Genomic DNA, 21486 nt, shown 5'->3' with positions numbered 1-21486 from the left:
ATCAAATGTTAAAAGATTTAGCTTTGCATTAAAATAGCCACAAATCAAAATATTACATTTGGACTGTACTGAATTGAAATTGGACAAAATGTTCTCCACAATATTGAATAAGGATAAAAAGTTCCTATTGACAAAGCTAGAGAAATCATTATTATAAAAATGAATAACAAACAGCTTAAAACAGTGAGAGCCAACCAGCTCTGTCACCGGAACCGCAGAGCAACTGAAATCCGATGGGACTATTTTTGCTTTGACCCCTAGTTTAATCCATATTGATAATCCTCCATTAGGTCACCCAAATGAAGAAGGATTAGTGGGTATAGAGTAACAAGAATAACCATTATAATCAAGCAGGGTTTAGGCCAGGTTTCTTGCATAGTAACAAAGTCAAACTATTCAATCAGAGACATTCAATCCTTCAAGATAAGTTTGCTTTGAATCCCTGCAAAGTTCCAAGACAAAAACTTTAAATTGGTTAGATGGCCCCTAGCCTCAGTGCAACGAGCAAAACTCTGTACAACTGGGGCCACCTCATTTCTAGCTGGAGTGGAGTTATGTTTGGCAGGAACAGTTATGTGAACTACCAACACTGTTTGTGGTGCAAAAGATCTCATTTCTAGTGGCCTCCAATGCCATGGTATGCTGACCATTCCGGTTATACGTAGGTTCAACACCAAGTAAGTCAATCACAGCCCCACATATCCTCCAAGACTACAAATCTATTAGTAAGAGGCAGCCCCGTATAGCCTGGTTTAAAGTGCACCAAATTAGGTCTAGAGACAGGGGCAAAAACTGGACTAGAAGGAGGTGGTTTGTAAAAATGGCCAAATGAAAGTGTTTGTGAATGCCCAGAGAAAGAAAGACTGGGCCGGGCCAAAAGCCTGCGTGCAATTTTAGGAACCTTGATATTCACAACTATACAATCACCAGATAATGCTTTAGGAGATGGCCCAATCCAGTCAAACCTTCAGGCCATAAGTATGTGAGCTGATAACGAGGGGTTGAATCCCATGTACTTATTTAGCCAATGTAAAACTTTAAGAATCAGCTGGTCCATTGACTAATGCGGTACCAATTTGAGTCTGGGAAAAGTAGCCAATATTAAAACATAAGGACCGACTGTAGGGGGAAAATTCAGTCTGACTTTCCTCTCATTCCTTAGAAGAGATAGGATTGGGTTGATTATTCATAAATGACTGAGGGTAGAGAGGATTTGCGGGGCACACAGGAACAGACAACGACTGACCTGGGGGTGGGGGGGCAGGAGAGTAGAATTAACAATAGCCTGTGTTTGAGGGCCAGCAGATACATTAGTTGATACATTGTCAATAATGTTATTCGTACTGTTGGTAACATAGGGGATAACCCCAGTTGTGCTAAAACCCTTTAGCTGATCCATATTAGCCATGCATGCTAGTTTCTATTCTATCTAGGCGGTCAAGTAGGGGCTTAAGATGGACTTATAGAATAGTCTCAAATCTGATATATATTTCATCTGAATGACCTGAATCAGTTCCCACAGCCCCAGTGTCACGTTTGGTTTTACTGGCTTTGGGATCCGTTACCTCCTTCATCCTCACAGTGCCACCTTTTTTCTTTTTACCAGGAGGGTTGCTAAACAGGGAAGTGTAGTTGCAATCTGCACAGGTGTTGGCGGGTCACTCCAAATGTTCAGGTGAACAAGGTAAACTAGCTGTACCACTAATCCGGGAAACATGAGACCCCGGCACTCCATGAAGTTGTGTGCAAACAAGCAAACTTCCTCCTTCCAAGGAAAGTCTCCTTTCCGCTACAGCAATTTCTTTAGAAATCAACCCAGCTGCTCGCTCCAGAAAGGAGTCAATGGTGGTTATTGTGAATACCTGAGTTGACCTACCCACAATTTTTCTTTTACCCATTCCAAACGGAAAATATAGTCAGTCAAGGGGGCACAAATTAGGAAGACAAAATGAGGGTGGCCAACCCGGCCTCTAACGAATTACAAGCGAAGACGGGCCTGCCCTTGGTCCGGGCTTTGTCCTGGTGCAGCCCACGCACGTCCCACACTGCAGGAAGAACAAAGGCGTGGTGGGGGCTCTTCCTCATTGCCTCAGCTGTTCCGGCACCTCCTGGCGCATTGATGTTTGGGACATAGAGACCCCGCAAACAAACAGCAAGTCCTGCGCTGCAGGAAGAACAAAGGTACTATGCCGTATTAGGGACCTCCTCCACCTTGCCTCAGCTGTTCCAGCACCTTCTGGTGCAGTGATGTTTGAGACATGGAGTCCCCGCAAATAAACAGCAAGTCTCATGATGCGGGTAGAACAAAGACACTATAAGTACGTTGGGGGGCTCCTCTTGCTTGCCACAGCTGTTCTGGCAGCTCCTGGCATGTGATGTTTGGGATGTGGTGTTCCTGTAAACAAACAGCAAATCCCAGGCTGTGGGAAGAACGAAGGGGCTATAAGCGCATTGGGGGCTCCCCCCTTGCCTCAGCTGTTTTGGCAGTGCCTGGTGCGGTGATGTTTGGGTAATGGAGTCCCCACAAAAAGCAAGTGAAACATTCAATTACATGTAAATTTACAAAAAAATACATTGCATTTATAGAGTGCACTGCTACCTAAAAAGGTGTCCCGGCGCTAGCGATAAGAGCATACACTAAGTTAAAGGGCAGAAACCAGCTTAGGAGGAGTTTATTATGGATTCAAATAGAAGTGTTTTGATCCGTTTCCTGAAAATCGATTAAGATGGGCAGCTTTTCAAGGCCACCAGTAAGGCATTCCACAGTATGGCTGTCAGATAGGCAAAAGAAGGACGACCTTTTCTGGACTTTTCAATACCAGGGGCTTGAATCAGCTTAAGATTATTAAAACAAAGGGATCGCACGTGGGGCGAAAGTTTGAGCCGGCGTCTAAAATATAGAGGATCCCTGGAGTTACAAATCTTGAAGGCAAAAGTGAGGGCCTTAAATTGAATCCTTTTTCTAATTGGCAACCAGTGAAGCTGACACAAATGATTAGAAATAGGGCACCAGGGAGGAAGATTCAAGATTAGTAGGGCCGCAGCATTTTGAATGATCTGAAGACGCTGAATAAGAAAGGAATGAAACCCGAGATATAGACTATTAGAGTAATCCTGTTAAGAGGTGATCATAGTGTATACAATGGTTTTCTGCTGTTGCACTGGAAAAAATACAACATACGTGGCAGAGATCTGAGAATCAGAAAACAGGAACTAAACAAAGATTTTATATGAGTTTCAAAAGTAAGTGCAGCATCGAATTTAACCCCCAAGTTTCTGACCACAGGAGATGGGCGAGGAGGATTGCCCATCTCTCATGGCCACCACAGATTCGAATTAGGTATGAATTTAGAACCAAAGAATATAATTTCGGTCTTGTCTGAGTTTAATTACAAGAAGTTGGTATTCATCCATTCTAGTACTGAACTGAGGCATAATTTAAAAGAATTCAAGGTTGAAGAAGTATTTTCTTGAAAGGCCAAGAATAGCTGAGCATCGTCAGCATATAAAACAACTCTAATTCCGAATGACTCCACAGTATTGGCCAGGGGTGACATATATATATTAAAAAGGGTGGGGCTAAGAGCTGAACCCTGAGGAATGCCACAATTTAAAGACTTAGCTGCTAAAGTAAAAAGAGGGAGAAAGACCGACTTAGTGCGGTTGCAAATAAAGGACTTAAACTAAGATAAGGCACGATCAGTAATAACCATCCCTTCCAGCTCTCAAGCACAGTAGCGTGAGAGACTGTGTCAAAAGCCACACAAAAAATCCAGCAGCATTAACATAACTGGGAAATTTTGGTCAAGGTGGCTTTTAATGTGCTCAGCGACCTCAAGAAGAGCAGTCTCCTTACTAAAACCGTGCCGAAAACCTGATTGTGAGTCATGCAGCAAAACATTTTCCTCCAAGAAAAGAGTGAGCTGTCTGACATTTTTTTCTACTTTAAACAAATTATTTACATGGGATTCCTAGTAGGGTAATGTAAAAATCTATTACTCCTTCATTAGTAGGTCTTGTCGTGAACTATCATTAAATCCCTAGTGCCATACAACTTAATATTTATTAATTCCCAAAAAGTGAAAATACCCAGCCATGTATAAAGTCACTCAACCAGCATCTATAGGTGACTATAGTGCGATAAAAAGAAAGAAAAAGTGAGGAAAAAATTAGAAAGTATCTCACGTGCGCAACACCAGAGGAGCTGCTGGCAGGTTCTCACCAGTTTGCTCACGATTTTATCATCATCGATATCATTCTCATGAAAATAGTTGTGTGTCCCATTTAGGAAAGTGTGAAAAAGTATAAAAAATTAAAAAAGCAAACCCCAAAACCAAAAAAGAAAGACCAGTGAAGTCTTACTGAAAAGACAACAAGTGTCCAGTTGCAAAATGGGCGAACTTGGTATCTGAATAAGTTCAGCAACTGCAATTCGACTAATATCATTTACAGATTAACCTGTCCGTGTGGGCTTCATTACATCGGCCTCACAACAAGAAAAATTAAAGTGAGGATACAAGAGCATCTCAGTACCATTAAGAATGGGAAACTAACCACTAGGTTGGTCCAACACTACAAAGACAGCCAACACAATTATAAGGCAGTGAGATGGGTGGTGTTGGAAAAGGTGATGGGTGAAATGAATCAGATTGAAAGAACACTCGCACTGAAAGAGGCACGCTGGATTTATTCAGAAAAGGTGGATCAAATTGGTCTAAATGATCAAATTGAATGGAATAAGATCTCCAGATAAAGAATGAGAGTTTGTTATAATGCTTTTCTGATCATGCATTGATTTCTGCATATACGTTAAGATAGTTAAGTTGATCAAGGATGTTTTTATTCTTTTTTGTATGCATTTTTCCATGCATCACACTTTGGAGAAATTATTTTCATCTCCTGGTGGCCTTAGCATTTTTTTAAATAAAAATGTAATTCTTCAGGCCTTTTTTGGTATGAATATGTATAAAATATCCCTTTCAAAATGTATATAAACTGTGACCTCTAAATTGAAATGTCATGTTTGAAATGAATAGTGATATTTTTTTAATAGAGGCTATCCTTCATGAATATTCTGCGTGTGGCCCAATGAGTGCTTTTACATTCAGCGCGCTTAGCAATTTCATCAAAAAAGGATATAAGATATGCCAGTTTAAGATGGCTGCTGCATTGGCACGTTGGATAGCAGTGTCCTGTTGTTCCGGGTACACAGCCTCGTTTTCAATCCACGCCCGGAAGAGTGAGGTACGTGCTGCCGGTTTAAATTGCAGTCGCGTACCATCACGCCGTGATCCCGGAATGATAGACAGTGTTGACTAGGAACTCTTACGGTGAGAGTAGACTATTATGAATGGGCCGGTATTAAGGTAATGGCGGTCCCATTATTAAGGGGCTTCTTTTAAATGAAACGCTTTGAAACTCGGACACAGCTCTAGATGATAAGACGGTGATGAGGTTGTATTGTAAAGGTGTAGGCAATACAATGAATAACGCTAACACTTTGTTAGGTGCTACTTGTGAGAACTAGTATCATATAGTTTATTTGGGTCAGGGTGGATGCAAGCAGGTGATTTTGGCACAGTATATGAATTTACTGATCTGATGTATCTGTCTCTCCAGATAAAGGTGTAAGTAACGGACGTGCTTACAACAGGGAAGAAAAGTGCAACTAGCATTGACTCCCTGAACTAGTTGAGAGCTGGTATGCGGGCCCGTGGCTCTCATTAGGTAATTGACATCGATGGCCTTGAGTCAGAGGGTCGTTGTTGTGTGATTTTAAGTCAGATTACCTGTCTTTGAGTTTTGAAGTGGGAGTTGGGTGTTGTCTCTCATGAATTTACCAGCCGTGTTTCTTTTTATTCTGTTTGCGTATTTGCAGTCACTCTTTTTTAAATAGAAAAAGTCCAGGGAAAGTGAACGCGGACCCTCGATGCCCTGATGAGTTTGCCGTTATTTTGCAAAGGCAATTAAACATGTTGGCCATTCCTGAATGTGGTTACATGACATGACCGTGTTTTTAACCTTGGAATGACTCACATAATGAAATAAAGAAGTTGGAATTATATACGTGAGTCAGGCCTAATGTTATTCAAGACTTCACTAGTCTTTCTTTTTTGGTTTTGGGGTTTGCTTTTTTCATTTTTTATACTTTTTCACACTTTCCTAAATGGGACACACAACTATTTTCATGAGAATGATATCGATGATGATAAAATCGTGAACAAACTGGTGAGAACCTGCCAGCAGCTCCTCTGGTGTTGCGCACGTGAGATACTTTCTCATTTTTTCCTCACTTTTTCTTTCTTTTTAAAGCACTATAGTCACCTATAGATGCTGGTTGAGTGACTTTATACATGGCTGGGTATTTTCACTTTTTGGGAATTAATAAATATTAAGTTGTATGGCACTAGGGATTTAATGATAGTTCACTACAAGAACTACTAATGAAGGAGTGATAGATTTTTACATTACCCTACTAGGAATCCCATGTAATTAATTTGTTTAAAGTAGTGCCTTTTTGTTACCAGGTCTGTGTTGTTGTATTACAGATTGAGTGGAGGGTGGCCTGGTATACATTTTCCCTCTGTAACTCCTTATTTGAATATAAGTGAAAAAAAATTCTACCAGTTTTGCCATGGTAGGCAGGAGAGAGCTGGGTCTAAAGTTGCTCAAAATTTTAGGGTCAGCAAAAGGGTTCTTGAGTAAAGGGAGGGCAAAGCCTGCTTCCATCCAGAGGCAACCGTTGCCTAGGTATATATTCATTGAGCAGGTAGTTCACCCAGGGGTTAATCACCAATATAGCCTTTTTAAGAATAGTTGGGGGACATGGATCAAGTGGGGATCCAGATTAACAACTCACAAGATCAGTAGCAGAGGTTTCAAAGGAGATGGGAGAAAACCAGGACAAAAGTGAAGCAGAAGAAAGAGCGACAATACCAGAAGAGGCAGTGGATGGATGAGAAAAAAAATCGTAAATATCCTGAATTTTGAAATGGACAAAATCAGAGCGTTCTGCACAAAGTTTTAATGAAGGAACAAGTGTATTTTTTGTCACCAATGGGGAAAGAAAGGTGTTAACCACCTTAAACAATTATTTGGGGGAGATATCTTTTTCAGAGATAGACAAGGCAATAAAAGCTTTTTGAGCCATGTATGTGGCTTTGTGATATTTCTTAAGAGCCTCCTGACAAGTTGTCTTGCCCTCTACATCATAGTTGGCACTCCAGAATCTTTCTAGCTTCTAACAGCTGGATTTAAGAAGTTTTAAAGAGTCGGAGAATCAAGGGGCTGAAGGCTTAAGTCTCTTAGCAGAGTAGACTTCCTTAGGAGCAATAGTGTCAAAGCCTTCTCTACCCAAACATTAAAAAGAGCATCATCTTGCGCTAATACTCCTGTCTGATCAATGGAAACCAATTGTAGTGCACCAGCCACAAGGAGGTCATTGACTTTATGCCATGGTCTGGACATTTTCCTGATTATGCAGGATGGAATGCATGGGGTGGGACTTAAAATCTCAAAATGAATTAAGACATGATCCGACCATGTAAGATCAACAGCTGGGAGTACTTTGATCAAGAGGGGGTCAGCCAGAATAAGATCCAGGGTATGGCCAGCTGTATGGGTAGGTCCCTTAACCAGTTGTACCAAAATAAAACCTTCCAGAGTGCCCAGAAATTGCTGTGGCAGTCATGGGTCTCATCAGAAAATGGCTTGTCAGAAAACAATACAAAGTTTCTTATTCCAGTGAAATTTCATGCTAGAATAAATCAACTGTATGTTGTGATGCAAAGTCGAAACATATTTGATGGGTAGATATATTTGATACATATTTCAGTTTGTTTCTGTCACACTTTCAATTAGTAAAAAAGTTAAGTAATGTTGACATTTAATGAAGGTGCATCCAGGCTTCAGAGGTTCTATTCACCTTTCTCTGGTTGGGCTATCATTGCTTGGCTGGCTGTTGCTTGGCGCTGTCCTTTATGGCTGGTCATTGGCTCAGGAGCTGGTGATTAGCACTTTCCAGGTCTTGTATTGTTTAGTGGATTTGCTCTTGTTCTTTCCTTACAAATTTAGGGCCTTATTTATGAGGACTTGCAACACTTTTGCGCCACCGTTGCATCACTTTTTGTGATGCACCAGCAGCGTAAAAAATGCGCCATGTTGTACCCTATTAACAAAGTGACGCTTCTAGGCAGAGGGGTCACTTTGAAAAACCCTTCGCTACATTATACCTGCATCTGGTATAATGTATGCAGGGTGGGTGTTCCCCCGCAAAAAGCCTCATAGAAGTGACGCAGTGAAATCTACCAGATTTCACTGCGCCCCTTCTAGGACGCCACTGCGTCAGAATCTTGCGCCTGCCTCACAGCAGGCGTAAGACTGACACAGGCACATTTAACATGGGACTTGCCCATGTGAAATGACCCATTGCTTGAGTTCTGTCACTTTTGCAACACACTCCAGCAATGCGTCATTACTGCGCCTACAGATGCGTCAGAAATACTGACCTATCTGTAATTCCCTGCGACATGGAGCACCATACATTAAATATGGCGAATCCATCGTGGTGCAAGAAGGGCGCCGTAAAACTGGTGCATCGCTGTTTTCACGCAGCGATGCAACTGTTTTCATAAATGAGGCCCTTAGTTGACTGTAGGTTTTTGCTGTGCTCTTTCCTGTTAATAAATCTGCAAGGAAAGATGAAAACATGCTAGAGAAGCAAAATGCTTTTCAACTGAGGCCTGTAGTCAGGCTAACTTAACTAAGCATTTAATGTGCACTTCAAACACATAGTTATACATGCACGTGTAACTCTGAGGATAAAAGTAAAACGCAAGTAAAAGGAGTACATGCTTACATATGAAATTATAACTTTCAAAATAAATGCAATTTAACTTGAAATGTAGTTGTAAAACACAAATAAAATACATGATTTGATTGTTTAACTAAACATTAGTGCACACATATATAAATCTCTAGTCTCTACAGTGAATATATTTCAGTAATGCATTTAAATGCTTCACACACGTTAATAAAGTTAAGGTACGCAGTGAATATATTGTCAAGTGCACGTATATAGTTTGTACTTTTGTGACAAGCGATTATATGTTCTTCGTGTCATCGTTTTCATTCTCCATGATCTAGCTGTTTTATACATTCCTCAAAATCTACTCTGGAGCAGAATGCACTAGTATCTAGTATACTCTAAAGGCGCATAGGAAACGTTTGTTACAGATACCAAGAGATTATGATAAATCTAGCACACCGTCCCTCAGGCAGTGGCGGCCGGCATGGCTCCTGGGTGGCTAGGCGGGTGGGCGGGGGTGGGGGTCAGTGGTCACGTGAGGATGCGCATCATAAAAAAAAAAAAATTAACTTACCTTCCCGCTGGGTCCCGCGTCTCTGCTCCTGCTCTCCTCAAGGAACAGGAAGTACAGCCAGGCACAACGGACCATTCACATTGGTAGGCACCCAGGCTCCCCTGACCAATCACAACGCTGCAATGCAGCATTGTGATTTGTTTTGAGTGTCCTGGTTTGACGCTCAACCAGGGAATGGGGGCCTGGGTATGTTCTCCATGAAGGCTGTAATGCAGCCTGCATGGAGAACGGGGAAAGTGTGCATGACTAGTTTGGGCGGCTCCAGAGGGCAAACAGTCATTGCGCACTTAAAAGTGGGTAAACCACTCCTCCCCTGCTCTGCTCCAAGAGCAGAGTAGCCCCGCCCACCCACTCACCTGCCCGCAAAGCAGCACAAACATAGAATAATAATAACTGAAAGTTAATATCATTATATGTTTCCTCTTCTCGCACTACTTGAAAGCCATGGGACGATCCTCCGCCTTAGCGGAGGAGCCGCCACTGCCCTCAAGGCAGGCAAATGCAAGCTTACTGGATGCTTCTTCAAACATAGGCGAACTGTCATAAGGGGTTTTGTAGGATGGCTAGAGCAAAGTCTGGTTTAACATGGTGGTTGACATTTCTCCTGCCCTTCCACCCTTTCAGCAGCACCAGCCTATTGGGAAAACATACTATCCGCCTACATGCCAACCATTCTTCGTTTCTGAGTCCTCAACATTCATCCTTTCAACGGCATTGCACTGATCACACATCTGCAGATCATAAAATACATTTGGTAATGTACTATTCCTCTGAGGTAGAAAATAGCTATGCAAGCAAAGCTGCAAACACAATTTCACACTCTGTGCCTAGCTATGCCTTACAGGTTTTCTTAAACTGTAGCAAATTCGAAAGTAAGCTATTACACTGGATTCGTTCCTTCTAATTGTTCCTCCTTTTGTCTCTCTTTTGTTATCAATCTTTTATTTTCCCAAATCTTGAACCGTGTCACTCCCGGTCGCAGAGCACGGGCGACGCACTTTGGAGTCACTCCGACAACCTCGGATTCACACCGAAAATGCTACCTCGTCACCCGACTCTAGGGAGCTTTGAGGAGTTTGCCTGCTGATGGAGACATGCTGAAGATTGATGGACACATCTACGGAGCTCCTGTGAGGATTGCTGAACTTGATACATATAATGAAGTAGGCTTTGGGTAATACAGCAGAAAAGTAACAACAAAAAAAACAATATTAAACATATATATGTATATTTTAGAGGATACTTTCTAACACATCTGCAGATGTGCTGGTGCCACCAAGATGCTCCACGATTTGTCTTTAATATAGATATGTGAGCGAAGTGAAAGAGGACAGACGCTCTTCATCGACATCTGCATGGGAACTTTTCATCCAAAACTAATCTCTCCAGAAGAAAATAACTTTTTTTAGTTTGGGGTAAAAACAAAAATGGAATTTACCACTGCATCGTGACCAGAAGGCTTTTGGGATCAGAAGCTGTGATCTTATGTACAGTGGTCTGTAAACCGTTCTTCCTTTATGTGATACAAGTTCCAAAAACGTAGTCTTCTCGTGGACTTAAATTAGCCAGGTTTCCTTTGCTCTAGATGAGATTAAAAGCAAGGGATCTTCTTGTAAGAGAAATGACAGTCCAGAAAGGCAATGGTATACACTAAATTCACTGTGACAGACTGAGTGAAAGAGTGAGTTATTAATTATGAATGTGATGGAAGATACTGTAGATGGACAGGTAACTGGGGTGGGTTGTATTAAAGACATCTGTACTCCAGGAATAAAAGCTGATGGGCTAGTTGCCTTTCCGTTGTCTCCTACTAACCATTTACAAGGTTTTCCTATTTCAGAAAGAAACCCTATGTGGGTAGCTGTTGCGCTTTATAAGACAAATAATAATAATAATAATATAGTGTGATAATTGTGGGAATGCTTTGTTGGTTATCCTCTACAGTCATTGTCATAATCAGCAGAAATAACAGGAAAAGAGATTCAGATTGTTACATCAGCTGAGGCTCAGGTTTCTCCAGACAAAGTCAGCAAGCATCGCGATGAGATGACGACTCTCTGTTCAATCTGGTCAGGGTCCCTAGTGCCCCAAGTCTTCCACACGTGCTTTTGATGTCTTGGCCTTTAAGGTGACCTTGTGGTTCCTTCTACCAGAGATTTTTTCCATACACAGCTAATATCTTACCTGGGATAGCACTATTGATTCCTCCATTAACTGACCAGTGTTATCCATTCTCTGAACTGCATGTGTAAATGCTGTGAGCCATGATATTGAAAAACAAGGACTTCCGTATCAGGATGCTGATGTGTCCCGCAAGCTAAAATGACCTACTTATACCTTTAATGTAACAGTGTCTTAGATTTCCCTTTATCTGAGCTAGGGATTAGGAGAAGAGGTGCTAGGGGTGAGTTTTCAGCTTACTGCAATGTCATAGTATATCAAGGTATTCTCCTAAGTAAGAATTGGTAGATACAAATTGTATGGTAATTAATATTGAATCCACTGGACAAAGAAGCAAAAATGGAGAAGTTTGAATGTGTAGCTAATGCACAGAGCAACAAGATCCATTTGAGGCCTTTAATAATTTGATTTATTTTGTACTTCGGTATGTTTTACTATGTTTAATAACCTGTGAAAATTAACATCTTCACTTTCCAAAATGTTCCTATATCCATGCATTTTTTGATTATTCAGATACAATTCTCTCTTTAAAACTTTCGGCAGAGGTGCTTTTTTTTACCAGAGCTAGAACTAAAACAAGAAGTTTAGTTCCTGCCAAACATTACATTCCTACATGAGAAGTGCAAATGTGGTTAAACTTCAACTGTGATCTCTGTCCTGTTCCATCACCCTTAAAAATTGTTTGATATATGTGATGCATTTCTGTCATGTACGTCTCAAGGCTATTTCTGATGTTTATGGAAGTTAATGGAAACATTTTAAGGAGTTCCTAAATTTTTAATGATCCTGTGCCACATCAGCTGTGTTAAAGCTCCAATCATATGAAGGACTAAAAACCAGTAATCTAGGCAGTTGATCTCCAGTGACATATAAGAAAACAATCAAATCTCTGACAGCATTCATTCCTACGGATTGCATAGAAATAGTTAAATGGATTTTAATGCTGCATCATCTAAAGAAGGAATCCTTAGGGAGATGTTCACTTGAGGTTAAATTAGTCACATGGTGATGGGAATGTCTGATCCTGTGAGACAGTCTTAGAATTTCTATAATTTCTTGGAGGCTTCCAAGGGCTAAACTAAAGAGACGTCCTTTTTTGCCACATACAATGCTTACATATGCACCGAAAAAATGATTTTGATTTGGCAGAGAGTGGTAAAGTATGTTTATTGCAATCAAATCTATAATTGCCAATTTTCTTATCTCTGGCACGAATTATGGCTACCTACCATCTTGTACAGGATACAGACAAAGGTTCTTCCCATTCCATAGTTGTATTCATGGCACTGCAACAAATCAAAACACTGGATCCTTGGAAAAGATGATTAGTGACACATTCAGAGGTTGAAGCCCGTATGCATGTTCCAACTAGGGATGGTCAAGCAATCTAGCTTCTTCTCATTCTCATGAATATTCGTCAGGGCAGAGATGCAAATGCAGATTTAATTCCATGTGGGTAAATTCATTATCATTTTCTTTGTACATCACATCCCCCCACCCTAACCCCAGCCTCTAGTGTTCTTCACTGTCATGAAGTCTTGATATATCAGTTATGTTAAGTTATTTTTTAATTAATCACAGCACGCAATCTGAAATATAAAGGAGAAATGACAGCCAATCACAAATTCCACTGACTCTGTGTCTTACTTCATGGCGTTTTATCACCCATTTGAGATCTGTTTGTCATGTTTTTGTTTTCGGTGAGTTTCTGTTATATTCCATGTGTGAACTCAATTCCATAAGAAATCCACGAGATTGTTCCTTGTACTGCTCTGAGACATTAAATTAAAATGATCATGTGAAATTTTAAAGTTAGGGAGACAGGCATAAAAAAAGTTGTGAACTTATTGAGCAAATATTGTTAACTGCTTGTTTGGTCTTCAGAAGGGCTTAAAGAGGTTTTCTGTCTGTTAGCATCGAAGCAGGGAGTGGAAATATCCTTTGCTTGCCACAACATGTGTTTTCTCTTGTTCAGAAAATTGTATCTCAATTTTTGTTAAGCATATAAATAAATAATAATTGTATGTTTTATATAGCGAGTGATACCATTTGTTGCAATTTTTAAACACTGTACACAGAGAAAGCTACTATTATCCAATTCAGTGGTAATCAGTTTGCTAATCTGAGAAAGATACAAATTTGAGGGTCTTGTCGTGATTTGAATTCAAGACCAGCAGGTCACACACACGCAAAGAGTGCTTAACTCACTGAGCCATCCTGCCAGTTGAGGAAGAAATTCTATTCGATTTGAAGTCTATCATTAATCCATATTATCCAAGAACGATATTTCGGTCACTTATGTGGACATTTGCTGACAAGTCCATTAACACAGTGTCCTTCCTTTTATTTCTTGATGTACAGAAGACCAATCACAAAAGTGTGGCCCAAAAGGCACAAAAGGATATTGAGTGTCCTTCTTCGGCTGGATTTTGACTAAAAGACATGGCACTGGGAAGCATGTTAATGTGAGAACCAGACAGGTTAAGGACCCTCAACTTTGTCACTTTGTACCCGTCAGTTGGTATTCGAGAGTGAAGGGGGTTCTTCAGTTGCTGCTGTATTTAAACAGTATCTCCAAATAAGGCTTGTGTCTGAAATTCTCTCCTAACTCTGATCAGGGCTGCTTCTGGGTCAGCTAAAGCATGGACACCAGCTTGCTCTTTCAAGCAATACATTTTTGCGTATTGCCAAAGAGGGGGGTGAGGTTGAATGCTACTTCACCAAGGACGACAACATTTTTTGTCCAAGCAGTTTGTTGGGGATCCAATATCAATGTTCCTTAGCTCTTGATGAAATTAATCAACTTGACCCATTAGTTTATCCTGACCTTTGGAGGCCAGGACTGTAGCGGTTGATGGGATAAACCAGTAGAGATTTCACTTGGAGGACTTTGGAGGAAACGTAAGTGAAGGAAAGCAAGTACACAGGAATCAAGCAAGATAAAGACCTGAGAAGGAAAACAACCCAACCACAATGTGTTTCATTGAGATGCTTGTTTATTTATGAATGACCAACACAAAATGTAATCTTGTTATATAAAAGGAGAAATACAAATGAACAATGAATCCAATTGTGGAAGTGAACTTGTTATTTGAATAGCAAAATAATCAAGAAAAAAATGAATGAATTGGCAAACTACTCATCAATTGACACAAAGAATTAGGGGTCATGTCTAATGATAATTGGAAAGGTACTGTCTTCATGAGATTGAAGAAGGAAACATGACTGGTAGAAGATCATTTAAGAAAGTCCCCTCTAACTTAAGGCAAGTATTCAGTGTCTTGGTGACACTCTAATAGCTGGAGATTTATATGCACATTAACAAGTACCAGCAAAACAACATCTACTGAACGCAACCATAGGGAGATAACAAGAGGCCTACCGCATTTTCTCAACATTGCCAGTGCCATAGATAAACATAGCCCAGCCAATAATAGCTGCTCAACTCAGAAAAAGATAGAGATAATCAAGGACAGTCAGAAAGAATCTATACAACACGTTCATCACTGGTGATTAACAAGGACAGGACTTCAGTATTGATTCAACGTGATTAATGGATATCAAGAAGAGACTTAACACGTACATCTACTCAACACTTTCATACTGGAGATCACCAAGAGCACACCATCAACAAACTCAGCACTGGTAGACCTAGATATAACCCAGTACAGACAGTTTGCAGGTACTGAACTTCATGGGTAGAGAGCAACTAGTATGGATCAACAAGAGTTATTTAACCTCATTGCTACTTCCATAGAAGCAAGAATAGGTCTTTAACATCAGGCAACATCATAACGGCTCCAGGTAATAAGAACAGTATTTTACCATCTTCAAATTACTAGAAGAACTTGAGATGTGAAGGCTGTGACATGCATTTAGCACCTCCCTATCGCTAGACCAAGCAGTCCTTTTCATCTTTTTTGTAACTGAGCCCCAAAGAAACTAACTGGGAAGATTGTGATGCTAATTGTGTAAGGTGTAATGTGAAGAAGTACATGGCCCTCAACATTATCTCCAAGTTGAAAACCTGGTCGGACAGAAATATCATTTACAAGCATGTACTAAGGTTCTTGAGGAAATATTTGCTTGATAGAATATGCCATCTATACGTTCCATGTTATATTCTGTGCACCTTTCTCTACATAGAGTCATGCCACACTTTTAAAACATTTAAATAGACTACTGATCAGGGGCAACACAACAACGTTAACACAATCCAGCAAAATAAGTTCTGCTTGCTATCAAGCTACAAACCCCAAAGTTAGGGCAGAAAAATAAAAGTGAGTTTTCATTAGAGAGTATTTATATCCATAGACACCCTGCTCAAGTGAAGGAACTTTCACAGTTTGAATGCAGCATTATCAGCAACTAAAGAAGAATTATATATTTTTATGAATATTCAACACCGGATAATTTCAAGACCTATTTCAAATATTTTAACAATTGTCTTTATTCGTCTAAAACTGTGTAAATTTGGAGTGTGAAGGCATATGTGAGGGTTAACCAAAAGATGTGTAATCCCAATTGTTCTTATTGGAAAGGATAAATCAAGCAGAGAGATGGAAGTGGAAGCCGAAGATGTAAACCGGAAGGCTGAGTAAAACCATCCTCGAGCGTAGAGTAGGCACCTATGTACAACAATGCTCTGGCCTGCACTACTGTTTAAAGGACGCTCATTTGGATAACTTGGCATAAACTCCACTCCATGGCGGACTTTAGGCTAACTTTATGGCCGAATGAGCTGCTCTAAGCTGCCTTTCAACAAATTCTTACAGAAATGAGTTTGCCAATGGAAAGGCCGCATTGCAGGGAAGAGCCGCACCTTGGACATATCCCATTGGAGTTTTCCACTGTTCCGTTTATCACACCGTGAAGACTACCAGGGAGAAATCGCTTCCCCTGGAGCGGTTCCAGCTTCATAGCACGAACGAGGCCACATTGTAGTGAGTGAATGTTCATCCTGTGTGTTGCTTACATCCCCTGCATGTGCTTCTGGAACCATGAGTCCCTTCAACGCAAGAAACCTGTGCTGCGAATACCCCTCCATAAAGTAAAGTTTATGGCACAAATGTATACCCATCTAGTAAATGTATCAACCTTTTACTACAAATATAGATTTTCTCATGATTATGGTCTACGTATATTGCTGCTTCACTTATTACTAGTGACTGAATTGGTTTAATGCATACCTACATTAAATACCAAAAGCATTGGTTTCCAACCGACTCTGTGTATCGTGTATTTTTGATGATGCGTTTCATTCTTCGTTATTTAATGATATGTGAGCAATTGTGCTGTGAGGTGTTAGGAACACTGATAATGGTATGCATATCATCATCAAATAAGCATTATTCGGTTTGCCAAGAACCATCAAAGTATAAAAATAAAAAAACGTGTATAATTAAAAGTCTAATAAACAATTTGTGCAATATAAAAGGTAGCTGGGTAGAACACGCCATTCAAATGTTCCCACAGGTTTAAGAGATCAAATAAAAAGAAAAAAATCAGTTATAATACCAAAGGTACAGTAGTATTCTTCTCATATAACGTCTGTGCAAATCTAGCAGAGGACTTATGTGTCCTTACTTAGCTTAGTGCGCGTACAGTACAATAAACAAATTGAAGAGAGTTGCACGAACCCCAGCTATCAGAATTAAATTCTGATAGCTGAAACATAGGCTTGAAACTAACATACAGAGAAAACTATTGTTTCCGAGGGGTCAGTTTTAAAAATTCTGTGTCCAATTTTATAAGAATGTATCCATTTCCCGAGGGGGGGAGCGATATTCTGGGCAGAAAAACAAATCGTGTACCTCTGTCTCAGGAACTTCTCCACAGGCAGGGCATTTGTCCGAATTTCTCTCCCTTGCCACTTACTCGTGAAGGTTTTTAGGCTACCCAACAGAAATCTCACAAACAGACGTTTGGCCTGGGGGGTGGGGGGGGGGGTAGAAATTATATTAAAAAAACTTCAAACTTCGGAACTGATCGGTCAGGCGACCTAAAGAAGCCAGTGCTAGTTGTTGGTCATGCAGGAAGGCCCAATACCTGGTTATGAGTACAGCAACCTCAAACTTTCCGATTTTCTCAGAATATGGCATGAATATCACTCCGGACACTTCACATCTGATTGCCATCCTCCCACCTACATACGCTTTGACCTCAGCACTCTTTGAGGTGTACCTTTTGAACTGTGGCACTATTACCTACACTGTGATGCTGACTCCAAGCCGCCTTCTGCACTGTAAATATATTTACTATTCTAGTTCTTATTGTCCAGCTCCTAACGGAGCCACTCCAAATTATGTCCAGGCCACTGCAAATCATGGTGCTGTTAACCAGGGCACTCCAAATAATGGGCAAGTTTAATCCTTTGCAACATATAAAATGGATGCCGGACCAATTAGTATTGTGCAGACTTTATGAGAATGAACCTCTCCTTCTCTCCTCTCTCTTTTCTCCCTCCAAGGGCTCCAGCCCACCAGGGCAGTGCCCACTGCCCAGTGGAATAAAAGGCCTGTCCAGCCCTGAGAAGCATTAGCAAAGCCATTGCTATTTTATGAGGGAAAGGGGCGAGTTAATGTGTGTGGCCGTGAGGACAGGTACGTTGCAGAATGTGAGAATACATCAATGGCTGGGCGTGACTGAGAGCATGGATGGATGTTTCCTGATTGGATGGTCTGATGATTAGGCTTTAGACAATTTTTGTTGCCTGCTTCATAGTTTGTCACTTTCTCATGACTGTTTTTATCAAATATTCATGTGATTTAAGCAAACATTTTATTGCATATTCAGCTAGAACAGGGTTCTCCAAAGTCGGTCCTTTAGGGCCCGATCGATGCCAGATTTTTAAGATAACTACATTTATCTAAATGTGGATATGCAAAAAATCTGGCATGGATCTGGCCCTCCAGGACTTACTTTGGAGAACCGTGAGCTAGAATATACACATTTTTAGACAGTCATAGCCCACGAACTGGGGACTTTGACGTAATTCCATGTCTCACATAAACTGCCATTTCTCAGATTTGGTATGTGAAAGAAACTTTTTGGGGTGTACAGGGCTACCAAAGTTACATTTTACCCCTTCCCTTTCATTCAAATTTGTATTAACAAAATCCATAGCTGCCTTAACTTCTGTGAAGAAATGGGAACCATCATGAAGGATGCTCCTTAGTTTGCAGGTGGGAGACTGGCATAGGATTCATATTTATTTAACAATGCATCCTTCGGTTTGTTAAACATTTTCTTTGCCTTCTGAATTGCAATGGTAAAGTTAGGTTACGGGCTCACTTTTTCAGTTCTGAAACTGAATATCTTCTGCTTCCTAGACAGTGCTCAAATTATAACCCCTGCCCCAGTAAATAAGGAACCTATTGATGATCGGCCATGTGTTAGCTGATGAAACAGGTCGGTATCAAGGGAGCTGTGTACCCTTTCAAAAATAAACATATTCAAGAGCTACAGATTGGGGATGGATTTACGAAATAAATGCTCCTCAAACAATCACATGGGCCTTGATTCAGCTTTCTCTGGAAACCCAAGAATGCAAGCATTAATTTGTCTGCTTCTCCCCTCCTGGTCCTTCATCCTCCAAAGTCTCACTTTTAGATTGAGTGACATCCGAGGTGTTTGCTCTCTTCCCTACTGTGCCAAGTCTTTCCTCAATCTGCTGGCAATCGACTCCACTCTCTGCTGCTGTAGATCACAATTAACATTGACCGTATCCACTTTTCGCTGCAATCAACACCCAAATCTGCTCTACTTCAATCAGAATGGTCATTACACTAAGAAAGGCAGGCTCCTCCATTGCAACCTCCTGTGCAGCAGGGTACCAGCATGATGCAGCATTTTATTATATTTCTTGTCCAGTTTGCACATTGTTAAATATCGAAGTACGTCTTAAATCAGGATGAATTGAGAGATCCAAAGGGCCTCCAGAAAATTATGCTCAAAATGAGTTCAGCATAAACACAATCTTGCAGCAGCTCAGCATCACAAGAATCGACATTTAAATATAGTTTAAAACATACTTAGGGGCATATATACAAGGCGGCGATATAAAATTATTTGGCCGAAAAGCAGCGATAATTTTATCGCTATATCAGCAAGGTCACGCTATTGCGTGAAACCTTGCCTTAGCGCCTGAATTCCTAATGCCCATCTTTACATCTCTAATGAGATGCAAAGTGGGCGTTCCTCCTCAGGATAATGGGAAAAATGTCGCTAAGCGACATTTCTCCTATTATCAAGCCTCACGCAAAGCAGCATTGCAACAAGAAAAGTAGCGATAACCTCTGTTATCGCTACTTTCCTTACGCCTGCTTTGAAACTGACTTAGCCATGATATCCCATGGAAGGTGAATATAATGGATAAGTATGTGAGGCCCTATCAGCAAGCTATCGCCAAACTTCGTGGGATTATCTCACACTTGACAGTTAGCGCTAGGATTTTTATCGCTTTTGAGATAAGCGTTGCTAATAGCACGCTATCTCAGCGATAAAAACCCACGCTAGCCGGCAATAATTATCCTAGCGCTAAGTGCGCTTAGCGATAATTATCGCCGGTTGTTGCTGATATGCCCCTCAGTTTGTCACTGACATGAGCATGGCGATTCCTGAAAATACACACATTTTGCTATCAAATACAAGCTTTCTACATTAGATAAATTAACTTCGTTCCACTAAACGAAAGGTATTCATTTTGATGAAAAATATAGACATTAGTTCGAAAATATCAGTTTGTTATGTTCATCAAGAACTCCTATATTTTATATGTATTAATGCATTATACGAAGAAATTCTGCTTCAAATGCACATGCCGTCCTATTGCATGGCAGGCCTGCTCACCGCTTGCTACAAATCCCCACCCTTTATAACAGCAATGGTCACAATTTTGTTAAGAATGCCACACTAAACCAGCTATAGACAGTATTATTCAGGCACCAACATTAAGACAGGGCTGGGATCCCTTATGCCAATCGAAGCCCACATAAAACTGAGGATGGCCAGCAGTGTGCAAGGATGGTCAACAGTATTAAATAAAGATGACATAGTAGTTAACTAGAACAGAGAATGATCCCAGCACTGGGCAATCGTGGTCACAATGACAGCATCCCTAGAGCATTTCCTAGATCAAAGTACATCACAAGTGAGGCTAAGATGAATATGTATATTGAACCTCCATGGTTAGTGCCATCAGGTTTGCATTGACCCCATACTGTGACGCTGTGGGTAGGATTCTCTGTTCCGTCTTGGAGTCCAAGTCTACCCAATCAGACAGGTTTGCTGCTTTGCATCTTGGGTACTTGGTGAAGGAGATTGTGTCTGAGGATGTAGGCAGCGATTGCAGGGCTTGAGACCCGTGCAGTAGCAAGAGTCAAATAGGAGGTATGAGCAGCAGGGCTGGCTTTAGGGCAGTGCGACTGGTGCGGCCGCACTGGGCGCTGACCTGTGGAGGGGGCGCGGACCTCAGGGGTGGTGCTGTGTTTAGAATAACTTACGATTAAAGAGATGAGGGGCGCTTTTTCCCGGTGGTAGTGAGAGAATCCGGGGATGCGGTCATGAGTGTGGGGGCGCCAAAAATGATTGTTGCACCGGGCTCCACCAGCGCTAAAGCCGGCCCTGATGAGCAGTAGCCGCTAATGATGGTGAGGCAGCCTAGCCCCTTCCCTGTGAAATAATGGAGATGGAGGGTTCTTGGGAGTACAGGGTCATGGATGGAATGGGCAGGGAGGCCAGCAATCACAAACAGATGAGGAAAGGCAAGAGCCGACATTGTTGCGGCAGGTTGAGATCAGATATTGAAAATATGTGCAGTGCAGCAGTTTTAACAGGGTAGCTAATCTCCAAATAATGCTACGTGCAAACAACTCGGCTGGTACAGAGGCTTAGATATTCCTCCCAGGATGAATGCTGTTGGCTG

At 41.1% G+C, this 21486-nt stretch overlaps 1 protein-coding gene across 2 annotated transcripts in view; it reads left to right on the top strand.

The window, feature by feature from the left end:
- The window catches only part of LOC146822748 (acid-sensing ion channel 1C-like), a 437693-nt gene extending 421005 nt beyond the window's left edge, over nt 1–16688 (top strand). For both annotated transcript variants that reach the window (XM_085606934.1, XM_085606933.1), the window contains one exon: nt 10363–16688. In XM_085606934.1, coding sequence (XP_085463060.1) covers nt 10363–10441 — 79 coding nt within the window. In that variant the 3' untranslated portion in view covers nt 10442–16688. The remainder of the gene's footprint in view (nt 1–10362) is intronic.
- Nucleotides 16689–21486: the final 4798 nt, after the last annotated feature.

This window comes from Triturus cristatus, chromosome 5_2 (genome assembly GCF_964204655.1).
Source record: "Triturus cristatus chromosome 5_2, aTriCri1.1, whole genome shotgun sequence".
NCBI lineage: Eukaryota > Metazoa > Chordata > Amphibia > Caudata > Salamandridae > Triturus > Triturus cristatus.
This window is presented reverse-complemented; position numbering and strand designations above follow the sequence as displayed.